The 18748-nt window shown below is 47.4% G+C and overlaps 1 protein-coding gene across 1 annotated transcript; it reads left to right on the plus strand.

Annotated features, from left to right (window-relative positions):
• Positions 1–6650: 6650 nt before the first annotated feature.
• SCN2B (sodium voltage-gated channel beta subunit 2) lies at positions 6651–16113 on the plus strand. Its single transcript, XM_006912766.1, has 4 exons — positions 6651–6903; positions 14204–14370; positions 14673–14883; positions 15615–16113. The coding sequence occupies exons 1-4, from the start codon at positions 6834–6836 to the stop codon at positions 15812–15814; spliced, it is 648 nt and encodes a 215-aa protein (XP_006912828.1). The 5' UTR covers positions 6651–6833; the 3' UTR covers positions 15815–16113.
• The last annotated feature ends 2635 nt before the right edge of the window (positions 16114–18748 follow it).

Here is an 18748-nt window from a genome sequence, read left to right on the forward strand (position 1 = left end):
AGCTCTAGGGTTTAACCCAGGGCTTCTTAATTCTGGCTGGGTATCAGATGGCTGGTGGCTCTTTGCCGGGCCTTACCAAAGGTGTCCTGGAATTCCTAGGTGGAGCTTGGGCATTTGTCTTTTTCAAAAGTGACACTCATGGATTGCCAAAGTGGACAGCCATTGATTTAACTCTTGGTTTGAAATGGTTTTTCTACTTTTTGATTACTGTTGTAAGACTTAATAAGGTTAGTTTTTAAAATCCTTTGGTACTGAGCTCCTATTTCTAGCCTGGGCTCAGCTCAGGTCTCCTCTCCTTGATGGTTGCAGGCCCTTCCGCATTCTCTGCATCCCACCTTTCCCACTTAGCTATTCAGGCTATGATAAAGAGATCCTTTATGGGTCTCTAATTTTTGATACAATTATAAGTGGAGCTATATATTTAAAGATTCCTTTTACTCTCCAAATGGACCCTCTCATAACATACCTGTTATTAACTCTTTCTCTTTTAGCAGTTGTTTTTGGGTCTCCACTTGGAAGCCTATAGCCTTTTTTTGTTCTTGTTCAATCACAGCTAAGAGTCATTAAATGTTTCCTCTTACCTATTAGCTCTAAATAAGGAATATGTCAATGATTTACAATATGTGTATTTAAGGTGATATCCTGTCCAAGAAGTATCAGAGAGGGGACATGTAATGACATGATAAGTAGAAGTGGGAGGAGGACTGTTTTATATCCTAATAGTTCGTGGAGAGGAATTGGTTTCATTTTTGAGCTATTAAGTAACGTGCTGTTCTGGGCTAAGTGCCCCTTTTCTACTTCCTCAAATATTGTGAGCATAGAATGAGGACCTTCAGGATACAGAGCCAGGTGGGTGGATGGTGGTTTCACACTTGTCGTTCTAGGTCAAAGAGGATAATTGGGATAAGAGCTGGAGAGTGGACTGAGCAGAGGGTGTTTTGATTGTGGAAGTGTGGGCACACCCCTCCCAAGTTTGACTTGCCCAAATTTGAATTTGGTTCAAAGTTTGGCTTCTATTCTGGATTCAGCAGTTGTAACTGAGGAGGAAGAAAAGGAAGCCCACCTCTCTTTTCCAGTTCTACCTCCCTGCAAGCCTTCCTCTTGTACATAGGATAGAGTCAAAGTTGAGAGTGGAAGTCCACAGCTATCAAATACTGATTTTGCCTAAAACCAAAACAGCTCTGCAGGGGACCGTGAAAGAGACCTGCCTGTTCTCACATGCCCTTCTCTTAGGGATGGTTGTCTGTTACATCCAGGAACATAGGGGCATATGGCACAGCGAATGGGCTGCAAGGCCAAATAGGCCTGGTTCAAATCCAGGCTCTGCCTCTTACTCCCTTTTCAGCATTGCAATTTACTTCAGGATTTACTTCAGTTCTTTGAAGCTATTTTCCCTATATATGAAATAGAGACTCATAGGATTTTTTATGAGGACTAAATAAGGTTGTTTAGGGACTAGTGCCTGGTCTGAGCCCTTCATTCCATTCTAATGTGTTTTCCCCAGTTTGATTTGTCTTCTGGTGATTCAGTCCCCATTTCTTGTTAATTTTTTATTTCTATGTGCAGGATGCCCTTAAACCCCAAATACTCAATATTCTTCTAATCCAAAAAGAGAGTTAGAAAGCTGAGTTTAGGGAAGGGCTTTACATAACTCTGAGGGATGATATTCTGACGGGCAGGAAAACTGCTGGAGATGGAGCAAGCTGGATCTCTTTGTAGTAGATCCTTTCGCAAGCACTTTTGTTACTTGAATTTGTGGTATTTTAAGTCCCTAGAACACCAGATGCTCCCATATTCAAAGACTTGCAGAGACACACAGGCTTTTGCCAACAGAAAGCAGCCTAAGGGTGGAGGGGGTGGGGCCACTCATGAATTATGGAGAATCTAGTAGCATCAGAGTGGACTATTGAAATTGAAAACAGTTCAATCTGTCCACTGGGGACCTGTAGACAATGTACCTTCTTAAAAAGGCTGCAGCCTTTGGCCAGCCCTTCAGTCTTTTGTTCTTCATCGCCATCCCACTCTTTTTCTCCTCTTGGCTGATCAGTATGCTTACATGTCTACATTGGCAATTTTCTTTTATAAAAATCCGTGTGTGTGTGTGTGTGTGTGTGTGTGTGTGTGCGTGCGTGTGTGTGTGTGTGTGTGTTGTGGTTGGCAGGGGTCATGCTGCCACTGAATTAGCTCTGTTACTGAGAGCCAAACAACCTTAGATTGTAAGTTTTATCCCAACACAGACCAGTTATTTTCTTACTAAGCATAAACAAAGTTTCTCAGGACTACTGACCTTTTGTCCTGGACAGTTGTTTTGCAAATGTGGTCATGTCTTCCTCAAGGGAAATCAGGCAATTCACTACCACTTCTGTAAAATCTAACTCTCAAAACATCTTTATGTTTTGAAAAATAAAGAAAATAAAGAAACTCAGAGTTTTCTCAGAAAGCTGAGATGCTGAGAGCAATAGAGATTTATGTGTCCCAGAACTTTCGGAGCACCTGTTTGAACTCTACATCGTATGTTCATGGACTCCTGAGTTCAGGTGACATCTTGGCTACCCATCCACACATCCCATTTTTTTTTTTTTCATGACAGGAACTCTCTGCTCCATATACTCCTGTCTTTCCTGCTTCTAAGCCTTTGCTCTTGGTGTTCCCTTGCCTGGAATTCCCTTTCTCTTCTTGTCTGCTCAAATCAATACTCCTTCAAGGTCCTGCTTAGTCTGACCGTGATCTCCTATTTCTCACATCTTCCGAGATGTCTCTACACTTACCAGATTTTATTTTCTGATGTTCTCTAGTTATTTTATAGGTATGAGGCTTTAATTTCTCCTAGAGCTCCTAGGCTCTTAGAGATCCTGCTTTAGGTCTTTTCTGTGAGCTTTGAAGCATCTGATCCCATGCAGGACAAACCCTCATTGAATGTAGACCCCAGGGAATGGAGAACGGTGTGTGCAGGATGCTGCTGGACCTATTGCCCAGCCCTAGTCCGACCACTGTGTAAAGCTGTGCAAAGTCAGGCTGTTGGAGGTCCTGCCCTTTTCCTGGATATAAAAGACATCCACTCATTGCATCTGCTCACGGACCAGTAGAGGCCCAGCACAGACTCAGAAGAATAAGCACAATCTCTATTTTTATAGAGCTGTAGTCAGGGAGGTAGGAAGTGTGAACAAAAATAATAACACCCTCCGACTCCTGTTAACATGGAGACCCAAGAAATACCAGGTGTACCTTTATTCTCATCCCATCCCTCAGTAAATGGGATTGTTCTCATTATGCTGTATTGGGAGTTTATACATTTCTCTCCCTGCCTGGAATGTGAGCCGTCAAAGGGTAAACTGTGTCTCATTTGTTTCTGGGTCTCTAGTTTCTAGCCTAGTGTCTGGCACATATGGGGCATTAAGTTGATGTTTGAGCTTGTTGAATGAAGGAATTGGTAAACAAATGAGTGAATGTACCCAGTGTCACAGGAGCACAGAGAGAAGGAGTATGTAGAAGATAAGAAGTTGGTGATATTGTAGCAGATTTTGGAAGAAAGACTAGGAGCTTGCTGAGCAGGCAAGAGGAGAGAGGCATTTCTAGAAGAGGGAACTGCAAAGGCAAAGACATCAAGACGTGAAGCCCTATGTGGGGTAAGAGAAACCTCACCAGGTATGGAATGGTTTGAGAAGGGAATGGGGCAGAGAAGAGAGGCGAATGGAATGGATCCCTACCTTGTTATTCCCAAGCAGACCTACTAAGGCCAGCATTTAATCCTAAACTTGCTCCTGCTTACCAATTCCTTCTCTCCAACCCCCCAAACCTGGCTTCACATTGCTCCTTGCTCCTGGGGTGCAAACCTTTTAATCTTAGTTGAAGGCAATACTTATCGAACTTTAATGTGCTCAGAAGCACCTGAGATCTTGTTAAAAATGCAGATTCTGATTTCTTCGGAGGTGGGATCTGTGACTCTGCATTTCTAAGGAGCTCCCAGGTGATGCTGATGATACTTGTCTGGGGACTACACTTTGAGAAATGAGGCTTTAAGGTAAATGTAACTAGGGAGGCTCTCTGTGGCCTCAGCTAGGCATTCTAAAGGCCAAGAAACTAACTTCCTTTGGATTATTTGTAATTCTGCTTCTCTTAGCAAGGCAGGTAACTGAGTGTTATCTAATAAAATGTAGGCACTGGGTAGAAATGCCAAAAATAAGGCTTTACTCCCCAAATAGCCTGTCTTTGATACTGGTGTCTTCATTCTGCAAAATACTTCTTTGAGTTTCTGCTTCCACGGTTTTTATTAGTTCCTAGGGAAGACTTACTCTTTGGGAGCAAATGGGCATCTGGAGGCCCAAGTAAGCTGTGGGGAGGTCCTGGGGTAGCTCTCCTGCCTCACGTTGAGAGGGTACCTCACCCCTGATCTGGCACCTCTTACCCTCGGTTCTGGAAGGCTCAGTTGGACAAAGGCTATTCTGTTATAAGTCCTGTACTTAGTTTCTCATAGTCGAATACTGGCTAGAAGCAGAGGAACTTCTGTATCCATTTCTTATCTCAGATATCACCCAAATAGAAGCTTCTGGACCCAGTATGAGACCAAGCGAGCTGGAGAAGCAACTTCTCTGGGCCTCACAGCCACCTTCAGCTGTATTAAAAAATAAAGAGGAGGCCGGCTACGTCAAACCAAAACTCTGTATCTGACATGTGTCTGCGGCAGCATGGGTAGCTATGCTGCAGCCTGGGACCTGACCGAAGGGCTATAGTGGGAGCTGAGGCCCCTGCTTGTGCCAGTCCACCCTCCAGACACATTTGCAAGCCTGGCCACTGATGATAGCAGAGGAGACCTGGGGCCTGAGGAGACTAAACCTGGCCACTGGAGGACACTTCCCCCAGGCTTCCACTCTTCTCCTTCCCTGGTTTTCATTCCCGTGGCCTGCACCCTGTGGATGAGCCAGCAGCCACCAGTCTCTAGCAAAGTGACAGAGGCACTTTGGGGACAGAGTCTGTGCAAGATCAGGCAGGGACAGCCACCTCTGGTGTGGTGGAGAACCACAGAGGTCTCCTCACCACCCCTCTGCCATCAGCAACTGCCACCAATATCCGGCCCACTTCGCTCCTCCCCAGTCTAGAACAGCTTCAGCGGCCTATGCTAGATTTCGCTGCCCTCGTCATAATGTCTTCTTTCCCCCATTCCCTCTCCAACTTTATTAATTCATTTAGGGGTGCCCCTTTGCAGCTAGCGTCACCTGTTTATTGAGTGTCTGCTCCGAGCCAAGCACTGTGCTGGTCTCTCATTTTGTTTCTCCATGCCTTGCCCTTTAGCATCTTCTTTTACAGTGATGCTGGTCTGGGGACCACACTACAGAGGTCACTTGCTTATCTATTCCAGTCTTCTCTTCTGTGTCTCTAAACAACCTGAGGGATGGTCTCATGTGTTCTCCCCTTTGTGACAGGCAGTGTGGAATACTGGAAATACCCAGTGTTTCACACAAACCTCAGTTTGAATCGTGGCTCTGACCTACTACTACTGTAGGTAAGTTGGTTGTGTTAAGTTCTGTCGACTTGTTTCCTCATTTGCAATTTTTTTTTCTTTTTTTTTTAAAGAAGGAATCACCTATCCCAGCGTTACATTTAAGTTGAGGTATCATATATAAAGTGTTTGGTGCAGAGTTAATGCTCAAAAATATTATATGCTCCCTCTTTGCTGCATCACAAGTGCATGTGATTGCTGCATGAGAACCTGTGTTCTACTTAAATATCTCCCTGGAAGAGTCGGGTGACTTTCTCTGCTTAGGGCCTCCTTGGTACTCCACCTCACGTTCTCCTACATGTAGTTTTAGCCTATTTTCTCTTCCTTTTTCAAAAGGAAAAAAAATTCAAACATACATAACAGAAGAGAGAACTGTGTAATGAACCCTTTGCACTAGTCACCAGTTTCAACAATCAATAACAATGTTCAGTCTAGTGTCACCTACCTCCTCCACCTCTTTTTTTTCTGGACTATATTAGAGTAAATTTCAGTCATCATATTATTTCACCTATAAATGCTCCATTGTGTATAACAGATAAAGATGTTAAAGAATATAGCCACAATATTATCACCCAATAAAATTAAGAAATTTTCATTAATATAGTCTAATAGTCCATATTTACTTTTTCCCAATTGTCTCGAAAATGTCTTTCTACTGTTGATTTGATTCATGTTACATTTGAATGTAAGGTCTCTTAGGTGTTTTTATATCAGTTTGCTTGAACATGTTCTGTGTTCAACAGAAATGCTAGAAAAATGAGGAAGTCCTTACTTCCTGAAAGTCTCCCCAACTCACTTCCCAGAACTCTTTCCAAATAACATAAAAACAAGTGTCTCCTTTTTTGGGTGTTATTAAATGACAAAAGGAGTTCCCTACCTCCCCCTTACAGCAGCTTAGAAATAAAGAGCTTCCTCTAACAGCTTTCAAAACCCAACAATTATCCAAGTTAAGAAGAAAAGCAGGATTTGCTTTAGTTCTTGTTTTGGAGGGTAAAAATTTCTGGGGAACTGTTCTTTTCAGAAAGACTTTTTTATACCCTCCCACCTACTTTTAAAAATCCAGCAACCACAAAATTTACTCCATCCCAGCTGCCGCCCCCCCACCTTTTCTCTCTCTCTCTCTCTTACACACTCCCTCTCTCTTTTTAGCAAGAACACACAGGCCGGCCATATTAGAGAGATGGAAATAAAGCTTCCTTAATGTTGTATGTGTCTTTGAAGTACATCCGTGCATTTTTCTTTTTTTTTTTTTAGCATCTAACTATTCTTCCCTTATAGCCCTTGGCCCCTCAAATTTCCCTCTCCCATATCCCGACTAACATCTCAGTGTCTGAAAATGCACAAAGATGCCTGGCTACCTCGCTCTGCCTTCAGTCTCACGGGGCTCAGTCTCTTTTTCTCTTTGGGTAAGTTAGACTGCACATCTGCATGCTCCTGCGGGTCCAGAAGTGCAGCCACAACTGGAAGAGGATAGGGACAGGGGGCAGGAAAAAAAACGTTGTTGGAGCTTCTCTTCAGTGTCCTAGCGAAGGGAGGTGCTGGAACTGGGGGAGACATTGCTGGGGACTGCATAACACTGGTCAGAAATGCTGAGTGTTGCTCGGGAATGACAAGGGTGGTGATTTTTGTTTAGGTTTCCCTGAAGTGGACCTGTGTGTGTGTGGGGTAGGGTGAGAGTGGGGGTTAGATCCATCTGCAGTCTCTTCACGGATTTTTTTAAAGTTGCTGCAAATATGGAGTCCTGAGACTTAATGCTCTCTTAAGGGGTTTCTTTTGTGAACCTTGATCTTTGGAATCTGGTGGATTTAGAATGTTAGGAGAGAGTGTGGGGGGCAGTTGAAGGCAGAAAGTTGAGTTTGGGTCTGGCTTCCTGGAAATCTGTACCATCGATTTTTTGAAATGTGTGGGAGAGTGGATGGGAAGCAGGCTTGAGGAATGATCTCTGGATTGTGAGACCTGCTGCAGTGTGTATTGATGGAGAAGGCACTTTTGGCTTGGGTCAGATGGAGTGGAGGAGGGGTCAAGTGCAGGGATCAGAAAAATAATAAAGAAAGAAGAAGGAACCCATGGGCCCAATGAAGTTGTGGCCCTTTAAGACCATATCTCAGAACTGTCCAGCCCAGCCCTTGTAGCTGCCCTGTCAAGTGACCCAAATATTAATTTCAAATTTGACCATTCATGGATTTTCTGGTGGGTAGGTGGGTTAGAGAGTTATTTGCAAGATTGCTTTATAGGTAGTTTCATTCTTGCTCTTAAACTTATTGTCAGTGGGAATATTCCCCATCACAGTCTCTCTCTCTCTCTCTCTCTTTCTGTCTTTCTGGTGTGCTACGCTGTGTTATTTGGCAGGATTGCTAAATGGAGGCAGTGGAGAGCCCCTGGAAGCTTGCATGATAAATCTTATTAGCTTTGCTGAGTTTTTGGGCTTATTAACAACAGAGGGTGAATATTTGGCAATACAAAGAACATGGGTTTTAGAATCTGATCTGGGTTTAAAGCCACCTTTGTCATGTACTTCATACCCATAGTCAAGTTACTTGACCCCTCTGAGCTTTAGTTCTTTCATGGGTAAACTGGAGAATATCTACTGGGTTTTTTTGTGAGTCTGGCACATAGCAAGTGCTCAATGATAGCTAAACTTTATAAAAGCATTTCATGTGCCCAGGCACTGCATATCTTGTTTTGTCCCTCACAGAAGTCGGTACGGTAATCGTATGAGGTATGTACTGCTATTATCCTTATTTTACAAATGAAGAAACAGGTACAGAGAATTTAAGTAACTTGCCCAATAAGGTCACATGTCAAGTTTAAGGTGAACTGAGATTGGAACCTCTGTTTGTTTGACTTCTGCATGTTCGTAAGCATTGAATTCAACTGCCCCCAATGTTCAAGAAATCTTACTGCTATATTAAACTAATTGATCAAAGATTCTCAAGTACAGGCAAAAAGTTGAGTGATTGGCCTGTGTGTAAGGAGCCAGGCATGAAGGACAGGTGACCTCCTTTGGGAGTTAGGAAGAGCTTCCTGTGGGAGGGAGGCAGCTTTGTGAGAACCTTATCTAAGTGAAGAAAGGAAGGGGGCTTGGTGATCAAGACCCAGGTGTGGCTTTGGGGAAGATGGAGTTTGGGGTGAAGAGGTCAGGGTGTGGAGGCTGTGAGGTGGTGATAGAAGGAAGTTAAAGCCTCTGCAAACCTGGTAGAGAAGAGAATGAAGGAAGGGAGATGTCGAACTTGAACTTAATTGGTGTTATGATGAGGCGTGCCCTGGCACTCCAAGGCTGAGGGCTGAGGTGAGACTTTGGGAGTTGTAGTAGCTTCAGTCCTCAGGGTGGAGGGATACTACAAGTGACAAGGGAGGAGACTATGTCGGGTCTGAGTTTATGAGAATGACAAGCTGGGCAACCTACTGTGACAGAAGCATGTGAGACTATTTTTTTTGTTAGAAACAATCCAAATGACTGGGCTTTCCTAGAGTTTTTCTCAAGGTCATTGGTTCTGCAGTCACTGGCCTGGTTACTAAAGTTTGGGTCGTGGTACGGGAGGCCTAGAAGTGGAATCTGGTCCTCACTCAAGCCCACTGCACATATCTGTTGGTGGGGGCAGGGACACAGACACAGAGGGGACAATGCCTTCCCTTCCTTCTACAAACTTTTGTTGAGTGCCCACTGTGTGTCACAAGCTGTTATAGGTCCAGGGATACCAGGATAAATATGAATCAATTCCCCAGAGCCTCTGGAGGGACACAGGCACATGAATAAATAACAACTCAGTCTTGTATGTGCTGTGATGATGATGATGATGATGCTGATGATGCTGATGATGATAATGGCAGTTCACCTTTGTTTTGGGCTATGTGCCAGACACTGCTGTGAGCTTTATACAATATTAAGTTATTCAATCCTTACAACAGTTCTAGGAGGTAGGTCCTATTATTATCCCTCATTCTACAGATGAAGAAACTGAGATGCTGGGAGGTTAACTATCTTGCCTAAGATCAGATCAAGGCACTAGAGCTGTGGACTTGGCCGCTATGCCATTCTGTCTTCAAGTCAGTGGAAGTGATAGAATAGGGCTGGGGAGAGGGCACAGGCGGTGGGGAGGCTGCCACTGAGGCAATGCCTTATGAGCTGGAATCTGCAGGATAAGTGGAAGGGCCCCAGGGGCAGAGGGTGAACTAGTTTCCTATCCGAAGTAAAAACACGTGCAAAGGTGTAAAAGAAGGAAGAGTGAAAGCTGGTGGCGTTTTTAGGAAATGTAAGAACTCTGGGGTCATTGGAGTGGAGGAAGCGTGGAGGGTTGGGAGCTGGTGGTGCATGAAGCCAGCAGGTCGGATTGTCCCAGATGGTGAAGGGCTAGGAAGCTGTGCCCAGGAACCCGGACTTGATCCTGAAAGCAACAGGGAGCCAGTGGAGGTTTGGGGGTGAGTTATTCCCCCTGCTGTATAGGAAGGAAGAACCATGGGGAGTGAGGGGCCTTTTGTGGCTGGCAGGAGCAGGGCAGAGAGGTGCATTGTGGGATCTCTTCCCACTCATCCTGACAGCAGGGTGCATGGGGGTGGACTGGGCCGGGAGGGGGGACCCCGTGGGGGTAGGTCTGACAGGTAAGAAGTGTTGGAGATAGGGGCTAGGTGTCATACTTGCCTGAGAGGCAAGGGCTGCCCCAGGGAACAGTATGATCCAGAAGGTCAGGGAAATAATTTCTCTGTTTAGACTCTCTCTCTCTCTCTCAATCTCTCTCTCTCTCTCTTTCTCTAACCACCCCCTTGTCTCTGTCTCTGTCTCTCTCCACCAAGAAGAAAATAAACCTACCTCATAAGTAAAAATGAGTGAAGAGAATTAACTTCCATTCTCTGTAGGAGATAGTGTTTGGCAGGAGATGAACAAATTTTTATGATCTCTGTAAAATGGGCCAGTTAGAACAGTGGATGCCGTGGAGTCTGAGGGGCCAGATGTGCCTTGGAGAAAATGGGGAGGCCTAGCAGTGGTAATGTTTTGGAACTAAGATCAAAAGCTGCATCGTTACTGCACCCCTGTTGATCATCATTTCCTTTCTGTTAGTTGGAAGTTAGGAGACCCAGGCCCTAGACCTGGTCCTAAACCGAAAACCAGGAAGACTGTAGGCTCCCTTGTATGGAGTTTCCTTTAAATAGAAGGATTTCCCTCTGGCCAGCCTGCCTAGAGTGGGGATAGGGGAAGGGAGGGGCTGGACCTGCTTTGTAGACAGTTGAAGGCCTTGGAAGAACAATCACACCCCCACCCAGCCTCAATCCCTCAACCCTCTGTCTGGAGCCCTGTAGCCTGGGTTCAATTCTAACTTTGTCACTTACTAGCTGTGAACTTGGGCTATTCATTTAATTGCTTTATGTTCAGTTTTCTCATCTGCTAAGTGGAGGCGTAATAGTATTGTTGTAAGTATTAAATGAGCTAATATCTATAGAGTGCTTAAATGATGCCTAGCACACAGTAAGCACATTGTTGTAATTATGATGTCTTTTGGTGGCCCTAGCTGTGGATTTGGCTACTTTCTTGAAGCAGCACAGTTCATCAAGAGACCAGGATTTTGCTCACAGATCTGACCTTTCTGCAATGGTTTCCTTGTCTGTAATGAGAGCCTGGACTGTTGAAAGGCCTGAGGCCCTTGTCTTGAGCCTTGGGATCTTGGTGAGGACTCAGGCTGAAGTGGGCGTCCTGGACTAGGAGTCAAGAACCATGGTTCTGGTCCCAGCTTGCCCCATCCTCTGTGTCTCTCTCAGGGCCTCATTTTCCCCCTTGGTAAGACCATGGGGCTAGATCTATAATTCCTGAGGGTCCCCACTCTGGCTTACTCTGATTGAGTGACTGACTCCCTGTTCCTTTATTCTGCAGTTGGGACTTGGTGGTTGACCTCTCTGACCAGTAGAGGGCACGCGTGTTCCATTTGGCGCTTCCTGCAGGAACCAGCTGTCAAGATGAGGGGGAGGGACTCCGCATTGCACCTCTCTGTCTGCCTGCTCCCACCAGCCACAAAAGGCTCCTTGCTCCCCATGACTCTGCCCTCCTACACAGCAGGGTGCTGGCTTCTTAAGTTTGGAGAGTGCTGCCTGGCTGGGTTCAAGTTTTAATTGGAGTGATGTCGTGGGCTGAGTCAGGACAGAGGCAAGGGGTGGGTCAGATTCACAGCACCTATTTCCTAGTATCACTTGGAGGCTCCTTTTGGTCGAGAGCTCTGGAAAGGTAGAAGATCCTTTCAAGGGAAGGTGTTAGAGAAGCAGAGAGTTCCTGGAAGATGAGGTAAGCTCAGGTCAAGGCCCTGCCAGGCTCCTTCCCTACAAATTTCTCTGCCTCTGCAGAGTGGGGGCGGTGACGGTGACGGTATTTTCTGCACACCTCCTCCTTGCCTGGAGCTGTGCTAGGTGCTTTCGTAATGGCTATGGAAATGGGGAGAGGGGAACTGGGCTGTTTTTCTTGGTGAGCCCACTCAGCCTCCCCAGTTCATACTCCCCTAATGAGCACTTCAGTGCACACCTGGAAGCCTTGGCCTCGCAGGTGGATCTGCGTGCCTATCCCTCTATCTAGGACTCAGTTATGACCTCTAGGGCAGCAGTTCAGAGCATCTTTTCTTCATAAGTCGTTCCTACTAGCCCTGCCCACTCATCCTAAGAGATATGAGCTGAGCAGAAGGACTCTGTATATTTGCTTCCAGGCTGTAGTGCAGTGGCTTCTGGTGTAGGGCCCAGCAGCTTTGCACAATAAAACAGTTTGAAAAATAAAAGCCCTGCAGGGGTCAAGGCCCCACAAAGTGCCCTTTGCTAGGAGGCTGCCCCAGAAGCCCTTCCTGTCTATGGGGGTGGGAAGGTGGAGGGCAGGCCTTGAGGAAAATTTAGGATAACCAGAGCTATCATTTGCTGAGCAATTACTTTCAGGCAGATTGCATGCTGTGCTTTATGTATTTAATCTTATTTAATTATCTTAACAACTCTGGGAGGTGGGTGTAATCAGCTGCATTCTGTAGAGAGGGGGCTGAGGCTTGGAGGGTAAAAGAGCTTGCTCACAGTCTTGCAGCTAGCTGATTGAAAGCAGAGCTGGGACTGAACCCACATTTAATCAGTTCCCCATCTCTATGCCATTCCCACAGCTCTTGCTTGGACAGCCTCCTAACTGCCCCCAGTCCCTAGTGGCTTCCTATCTCACTCCAAAGAATTAGATCCTAACATCATGTTCTGGCCCGTAGATCCTGTGACCTGATCCCTGCTTGACTCTGAGACCTCAGGTCTCACCATTTGCCCCCTTGATCACTCTGCTCCTTGGGCCTCAGATAAATGAAGATTATTCCAGCCACTGGGACTTTGCTCTTGATATTCTGCTGCCTTGGAACTTGATTCCTTCCAAATTTCAGATGGCTAACTCCCTCACTTCAGTCAGGGACCTCCTACATGTCACTCCCTCAGAGCAGTCTTCCCTGACCACCGATAGAGAACAACACCTCCTTTCCTTGCTTATTTCTTACAATCCTTGCCATGTATCACCACCTAAAGTCACATTATTATTTTTTTCCCTCGTCACTGTCTGTTCCCTCCCTAGAATACGAGTTCCATATTCTGGTGATGTTACCCGTCTTGTGCACGACAGTATTCCTCAGGGCCTAGACTAAGAGCATAGTAGGTGATTTATCAATATTTGGTATATGAGTGAATAAATCATTGATGCTCAACATTACTGTTTGTCTTTGATAAATCAATTAATCTTTTGGGATGAGGTTTTGACAATATTGGCAGAGACTCTTAGTACTAAGGCCAGAACTAGGTGAGGCAAGTGAGGCACCTGGGGTGCAAAATTTAAAAAGATATTTTCATGACCCTAAAGGTGGGTGCCTTCTTAAATCTCGTGCCCCAGGCTTTCTGTCCCATAAGGGGCACTGGAAGGGTTTTGGTTCACTCACGTCACCCTAGACTCTGCCTTGCTTAGAATGTCAGAGTGTGATGGGCCTTTCTCAGCCCTAGCCCCTATCTGCTATACCAAGTCTGGTTTCCTTGTAGAATTCCACAGAAACCTATTGTTCCCACACTGCCACCCCTTCAGCCTGGATCAACTCCTTGCTGTGGTGTTTTCAGGCCTTACATCTTCAAAAGGGACTCTTGTCCTTGTAGACCCATCAGCTGGTTCCTCGGAATTGTGTCTCTACTGGCTGAGCACAATGCTTTGCTCTGGCCCTGGGATATAGAGTATGAGGCCTTCTTAATCTTTATGTGTCTTCAAGCCTTCCTGCCCCATGGGAGACATTGTAGCGTCAGTTGGAAAGGGTTGGCTTAGCAGAGATGGTTGGAAGTAGTGAGGAAGAAGGGGGATAGGAGGCCAGCACGGTGAAGTCCTTTGTCCTAGGTCTTTGGCTAGCAAGTGGCACAGGCAGGGCTGGAGCAGGATGGCCAAGTGGAGGGGCTGCCCAACGGTGTTCCTGGAAAAGGCCTGAGGCCATTTGTTTGTCCCTGGCTTGACAGATGATTTGGTCTCTCTCTACCCCAGACTTGTTCTGCACTGCCCTCACCCCCAGGGCCACATCAGTTACCCATTATGAACTTTGCCCACTCTACCCCACCACATGATTAATTTCGGCTGTTAGGGACCCAGCCCATTGCCCTAGCTCTGCTCCACTCCCCGCCAGGCACAGCAGGCTTGCCGCCTCCATGGCACTATCAGCCAGAATCCTCACCAGCTTTTGGCTTTGTCCACAGTGCCACCAGGGCGGAGCATGGAAGTCACAGTACCTACTACCCTCAATGTGCTCAATGGCTCTGATGCTCGCCTGGCCTGCACATTCAATTCCTGCTACACAGTGAACCACAAACAGTTCTCTCTGAACTGGACTTACCAGGAGTGTAGTAACTGCTCTGAGGAGATGGTGAGTCCTGGGATAGAGATGGGGCTGGGAGAGGAGTCCGGCCCAGTGGAAGGCCCACAGTGGGAGGCCTACCTTTCCCGCACCCTGCCCCATACTAGACCAGGTGCCCATAGTATCTGGGTGGGCTGTCTGATCCAGAGGGCTTTGTCGGAAGGTGCATTGTCATGCCCCGGGGAGGGTGGCGGAGATCTGGAGGTAACTGCCTCTCTTCCAGGTAAAGGTGCATGGGAGAAGGAGCATCCTGCTCTCCTTGCAGCTCCTCGCTCATCCATCCCCCCCATCCCGTCCCTTGTCCACCTCAGTTCCTCCAATTCCGCATGAAGATCATTAACCTGAAGTTGGAGCGGTTCCGAGACCGCGTGGAGTTCTCGGGGAACCCCAGCAAATATGATGTGTCAGTGACGCTGAAAAACGTGCAGCTCGAGGATGAGGGCCTCTACAACTGCTACATCATGAACCCACCTGACCGCCACCGTGGCCATGGCAAGATCTACCTGCAGGTTCTCATGGAAGGTGAGAGGCAGGTGGGCAGAATGGGGAGCAAGGCTGCTGTGGGGGCACCTGACCTTTCCCACTGAATTACTCTCCACAACTACTCTCTAGCAGCATTAGCTCAGGGCTCCTTTGGAGAGGCTGTGTCCTCCTGAGGGGACTAATCACAGCAACAGCCTGTGCTGGCTGCAAGGCATCTGTTTTCTTCCCTCCAGTCCTTGAGGACTTGGGAAGATGTCTCAGAGAGTTCTTGTAATGCTATTGATCATGATCATGATCTTAAGAATCATTATAGCAGCTTTCATTTATTGGGCACTTACTATGTCTCAGTTAAACTCTATGCATTACCTTATTTCATCCTCATAAAACCCTGTGAGGGAAGTACTATTAATTATCCCCATTTTACAAATGAGAAACTGAGGTTTAGAGAGGATAAGTAAGTTGTCTAAGGTCACACAATAAATAAATAGTATAATCAAGACACAAATTTGGGTCTTTTTGATCTCAAAGTCCATGCTGTCAAATACTGCATCATACTGCCCTCTCCTGGGGCTTTTAGGCACTCTGGGATTTTGGGGTCGGGGGTTAGAGGTCAATGATCTGGGCTGATTTTTGGTTTTGACTAAAGTTCTTTCCATGGAGAAGAATAAAATCAGGACCGCTCCACACATACTGTGGGAGCAGGGGACAGTGGCCGAGGCTCACTCTTCCAGCCCTAGTGCTCAGTGGGTCTGTTTCTTTTTCTTCTCCAGAGCCCCCTGAGCGGGATTCCACGGTGGCTGTGATTGTGGGTGCCTCCGTGGGAGGTTTCCTGGCTGTGGTCATCTTAGTGCTGATGGTAGTGAAGTGTGTAAGGAGGAAAAAAGAGCAGAAACTGAGCACGGATGACCTGAAGACGGAGGAGGAGGGCAAAACAGATGGAGAGGGCAACGCAGATGATGGCACCAAGTAACAGGCGGCCGGCCCCACAGCCCCTCCCTCATGCCCTATCTCCTTCCCACTCTCTGCTCCGCTCAGCGTGCCCCTGCCTACCCTCTCTTGGTGTGCTTCTCTTAAACCAGGACCCCAGGGCTGACCTGGAGCCTCCTGAACCTTTCACTTTGTGTCCCCCTCCCTGCACCAAGAGTGACCCACCTCTCTTTCATTTGAGAAAACTGCCATGATGTCTGGGATGTGTGGGCCCTGGGGGGAGGAAGTGAGTTCAAAACTGCCAGTCCCTGAGAGGAGGCAGGAGGCATGTGTGAGGGTCCCAAGGAGAAGGGGGAGGGTGGGCAGCGGTGGAGGAGGGGGTCAGCTGTCCAGCCTGCCCGGCGCACGAACTCCTCTGGTGGCAGCTTCAGAGAGGACCTGTGGGTGGGGGAGAGGCTTTCCTGTGCTGCCTCAAGAAGGCCTGGACTGGAACATTGCTCTGCTCCCTGAGCTGCTCCCAGTCGGGCTGAGGGTGGTAATATATACGTTCCTATAACTTGGGGATGGGGTATGTTAAAGGGACAACCGTGAGTTTCCTGAGCATTGAAGAAAAGCTGAGACTGGAAGCAAATGGAGACAAGCCGTGGCCCAGGGAGCTCTGCTTTCACCCTCTTCTCCATTAACGGCTGCTACCACAGAAGGCTCGTGGTTTTCCGCTGGGTGCTAATCTCTTGGGATCTGAAGAACCCCTGAGCTGGGCCGTGGGTGGATTGCGTTGTTCCAGGTAGTGGTCATTTTCCATCATACTTGCCTATGAACAGGAGACAGATTTTAATCAGCTGAAGGACTGACAGGGTAGGCTCCATTGTAAAATGGACTTGACTGCAGACTGCTTTGTCTAACAGGATGACCACCATCGGCCTGGGCCAGGAGCGGCTAAGGTGCAGAGATGAGGAGGGATGTAAGCCACGGGCAGAGAAGAGGATGTGCAGAGTGGGGGGCAAAACTCAGAGCTCTGTTCAGACTTTCCCAGTTACCCTCAGCAGGGTTTTCATCTGGCTTTTGGCTAGAGACCAGAGAAGGGAATACCCCAAGGGAAGCATGAGGAGAGAACCTGTGGCCATGTCACATCTAGAGCTATGTTACACCTTCCCCTGCCCCAACAACTCTGTTGTGGGGAAGAAAGTAGCACTTGTGGGGAGCCAACTTTCACTGCCATTTTACTCACATTAAGGGAATTTCAAGAGAGGGAGAGAGACAGGGAGAGAAACTGCTGGCGTGGAGAACACTACCTTGGACCCTCAGAGAATCAACCAGCCACGTCACTTATACTGCAGATGAGGAAACTGAAGTTCAAACTGACAAACTGAGGGTCCTGCCATCCCCTCTGGGCTCCTCAGTCTGCAGTTTGAATGATCACAGCCATAGTTGTCCTGGTGGGAGGGGCCTCTGTGGTAAATGAGGGAGATAAGGTGAGGGAGGTGTACGCATCCAGCCCTGCTCATCTCCCCGGAGCCCAGCCTCTCCAGGCTTCGACTGAGGCAGGGACCGAGTGATGGGAATGAGGACAGAGCTGCTGACAATGCCCCATCCCCTGCCCCAGGCTGAGCCTTTTCATACCTTTCAACCTTTCCTGGAGCTCAGGTCCTGCCCAGGCTCAGAGAGTTGGAGCCCAGGGCAGGAACGAGTCTGAGAAAAGTGGTTGGAGACAGGACTGTGACAGTCTCAGGGACTATTCTCTGCCTCTGCCCATTAGATGGTCAATTTGGGGGAGTGAACAATAGCCTGTGGGAGATTTAATTTAATTCACTTCAGCGTCCATTTATTGAGCATCTCCTGTGTGCCAGGCACTGTGTCAGACACACATAAAGCCATAAGAGTTGGGAACTGCTATGTCAACACTGGGAGGACCAAGATTAAGTTTTTTGGTGCATCTAGTTCCACTCGTACAGCCACTGCTTCCAGGGCTGGAGTTGGAGAAGAAGGAAGAGATTCCGGAATCTGAGCCTGAGGCAGGGCCGAGTGATGGGAATGAGGACAGAGCTGCTGACAATGCCCCATCCCCTGCCCCAGGCTGAGCCTTTTCATACCTTTCAACCTTTCCAGGAGCTCAGGTCCTGCCCAGGCTCAGAGAGTTGGAGCCCAGGGCAGGAAACGAGTCTGAGAAAAGTGGTTGGAGACAGGACTGTGACAGTCTCAGGGACTATTCTCTGCCTCTGCCCATTAGATGGTCAATTTGGGGGAGTGAACAATAGCCTGTGGGAGATTTAATTTAATTCACTTTAGCGTCCATTTATTAAGCATCTCCTGTGTGCCAGGCACTGTGTCAGACACACATAAAGCCATAAGAGTTGGGAACTGCTATGTCAACACTGGGAGGACCAAGATTAGGTTTTTTGGTGCATCTAGTTCCACTCGTACAGCCACTGCTTCCAGGGCTGGAGTTGGAGAAGAAGGAAGAGATTCCGGAATCTGAGCCCTGGGAAGGGAAGAAAGGAAGGAAAGAAGGAAGATACCATTGGGAAGAGGGTGAGAAGCCTGGCAAAGTTGGAGATGGGCACCTAGACAGAGCCTGTGTGGGGTGGGTCCAGCCCACAGGAAAATTCTAACACTTTGGTTCAGTACCTAACTGCCAATCAACACACTGCCAATGAAGGTAGGCTAAGCCACCAGGATGCCTGGGGCAGGTGGACATTGCCCATCTTTCAAGCCAACCAGCTGAGAGGGGAAGGTGGGTGGTGGGCACCTACCTCATACCAGCTGAAACCAAGAGTGGTTGTAATACACTTCTGCAGTTTGCAGATTTCACTTTTTGGCAACCTCTCAAGTGCTCTCCTCTCCCAGAAAGAGTGAGGATCTGTGCTGATGCTGGGAGCTTTTCTTTTTCCAGGACTCATAATATTTAGGGGATTTAGTTGTAAGATACCCTAGGTTTATTTTAAGGAATCCTAACTCTCCATAAAGAAGCCCAAGACTT

The sequence above is a fragment of the Pteropus alecto genome, unplaced genomic scaffold, assembly GCF_000325575.1.
Source record: "Pteropus alecto unplaced genomic scaffold, ASM32557v1 scaffold224, whole genome shotgun sequence".
In the NCBI taxonomy this organism is placed as follows: Eukaryota; Metazoa; Chordata; class Mammalia; order Chiroptera; family Pteropodidae; genus Pteropus; species Pteropus alecto.

Excerpts from the sequence above, each read along its gene's own strand:
- SCN2B (XM_006912766.1), top strand. The coding sequence starts at position 6,834 with ATGCACAAAGATGCCTGGCTACCTCGCTCTGCCTTCAGTCTCACGGGG. Across the intron at positions 6,904-14,203 it reads CAGTCTCTTTTTCTCTTTGG|TGCCACCAGGGCGGAGCATG; the intron begins GTAAGTTAGACT and ends CTTTGTCCACAG. Across the intron at positions 14,884-15,614 it reads CCTGCAGGTTCTCATGGAAG|AGCCCCCTGAGCGGGATTCC; the intron begins GTGAGAGGCAGG and ends TTTCTTCTCCAG.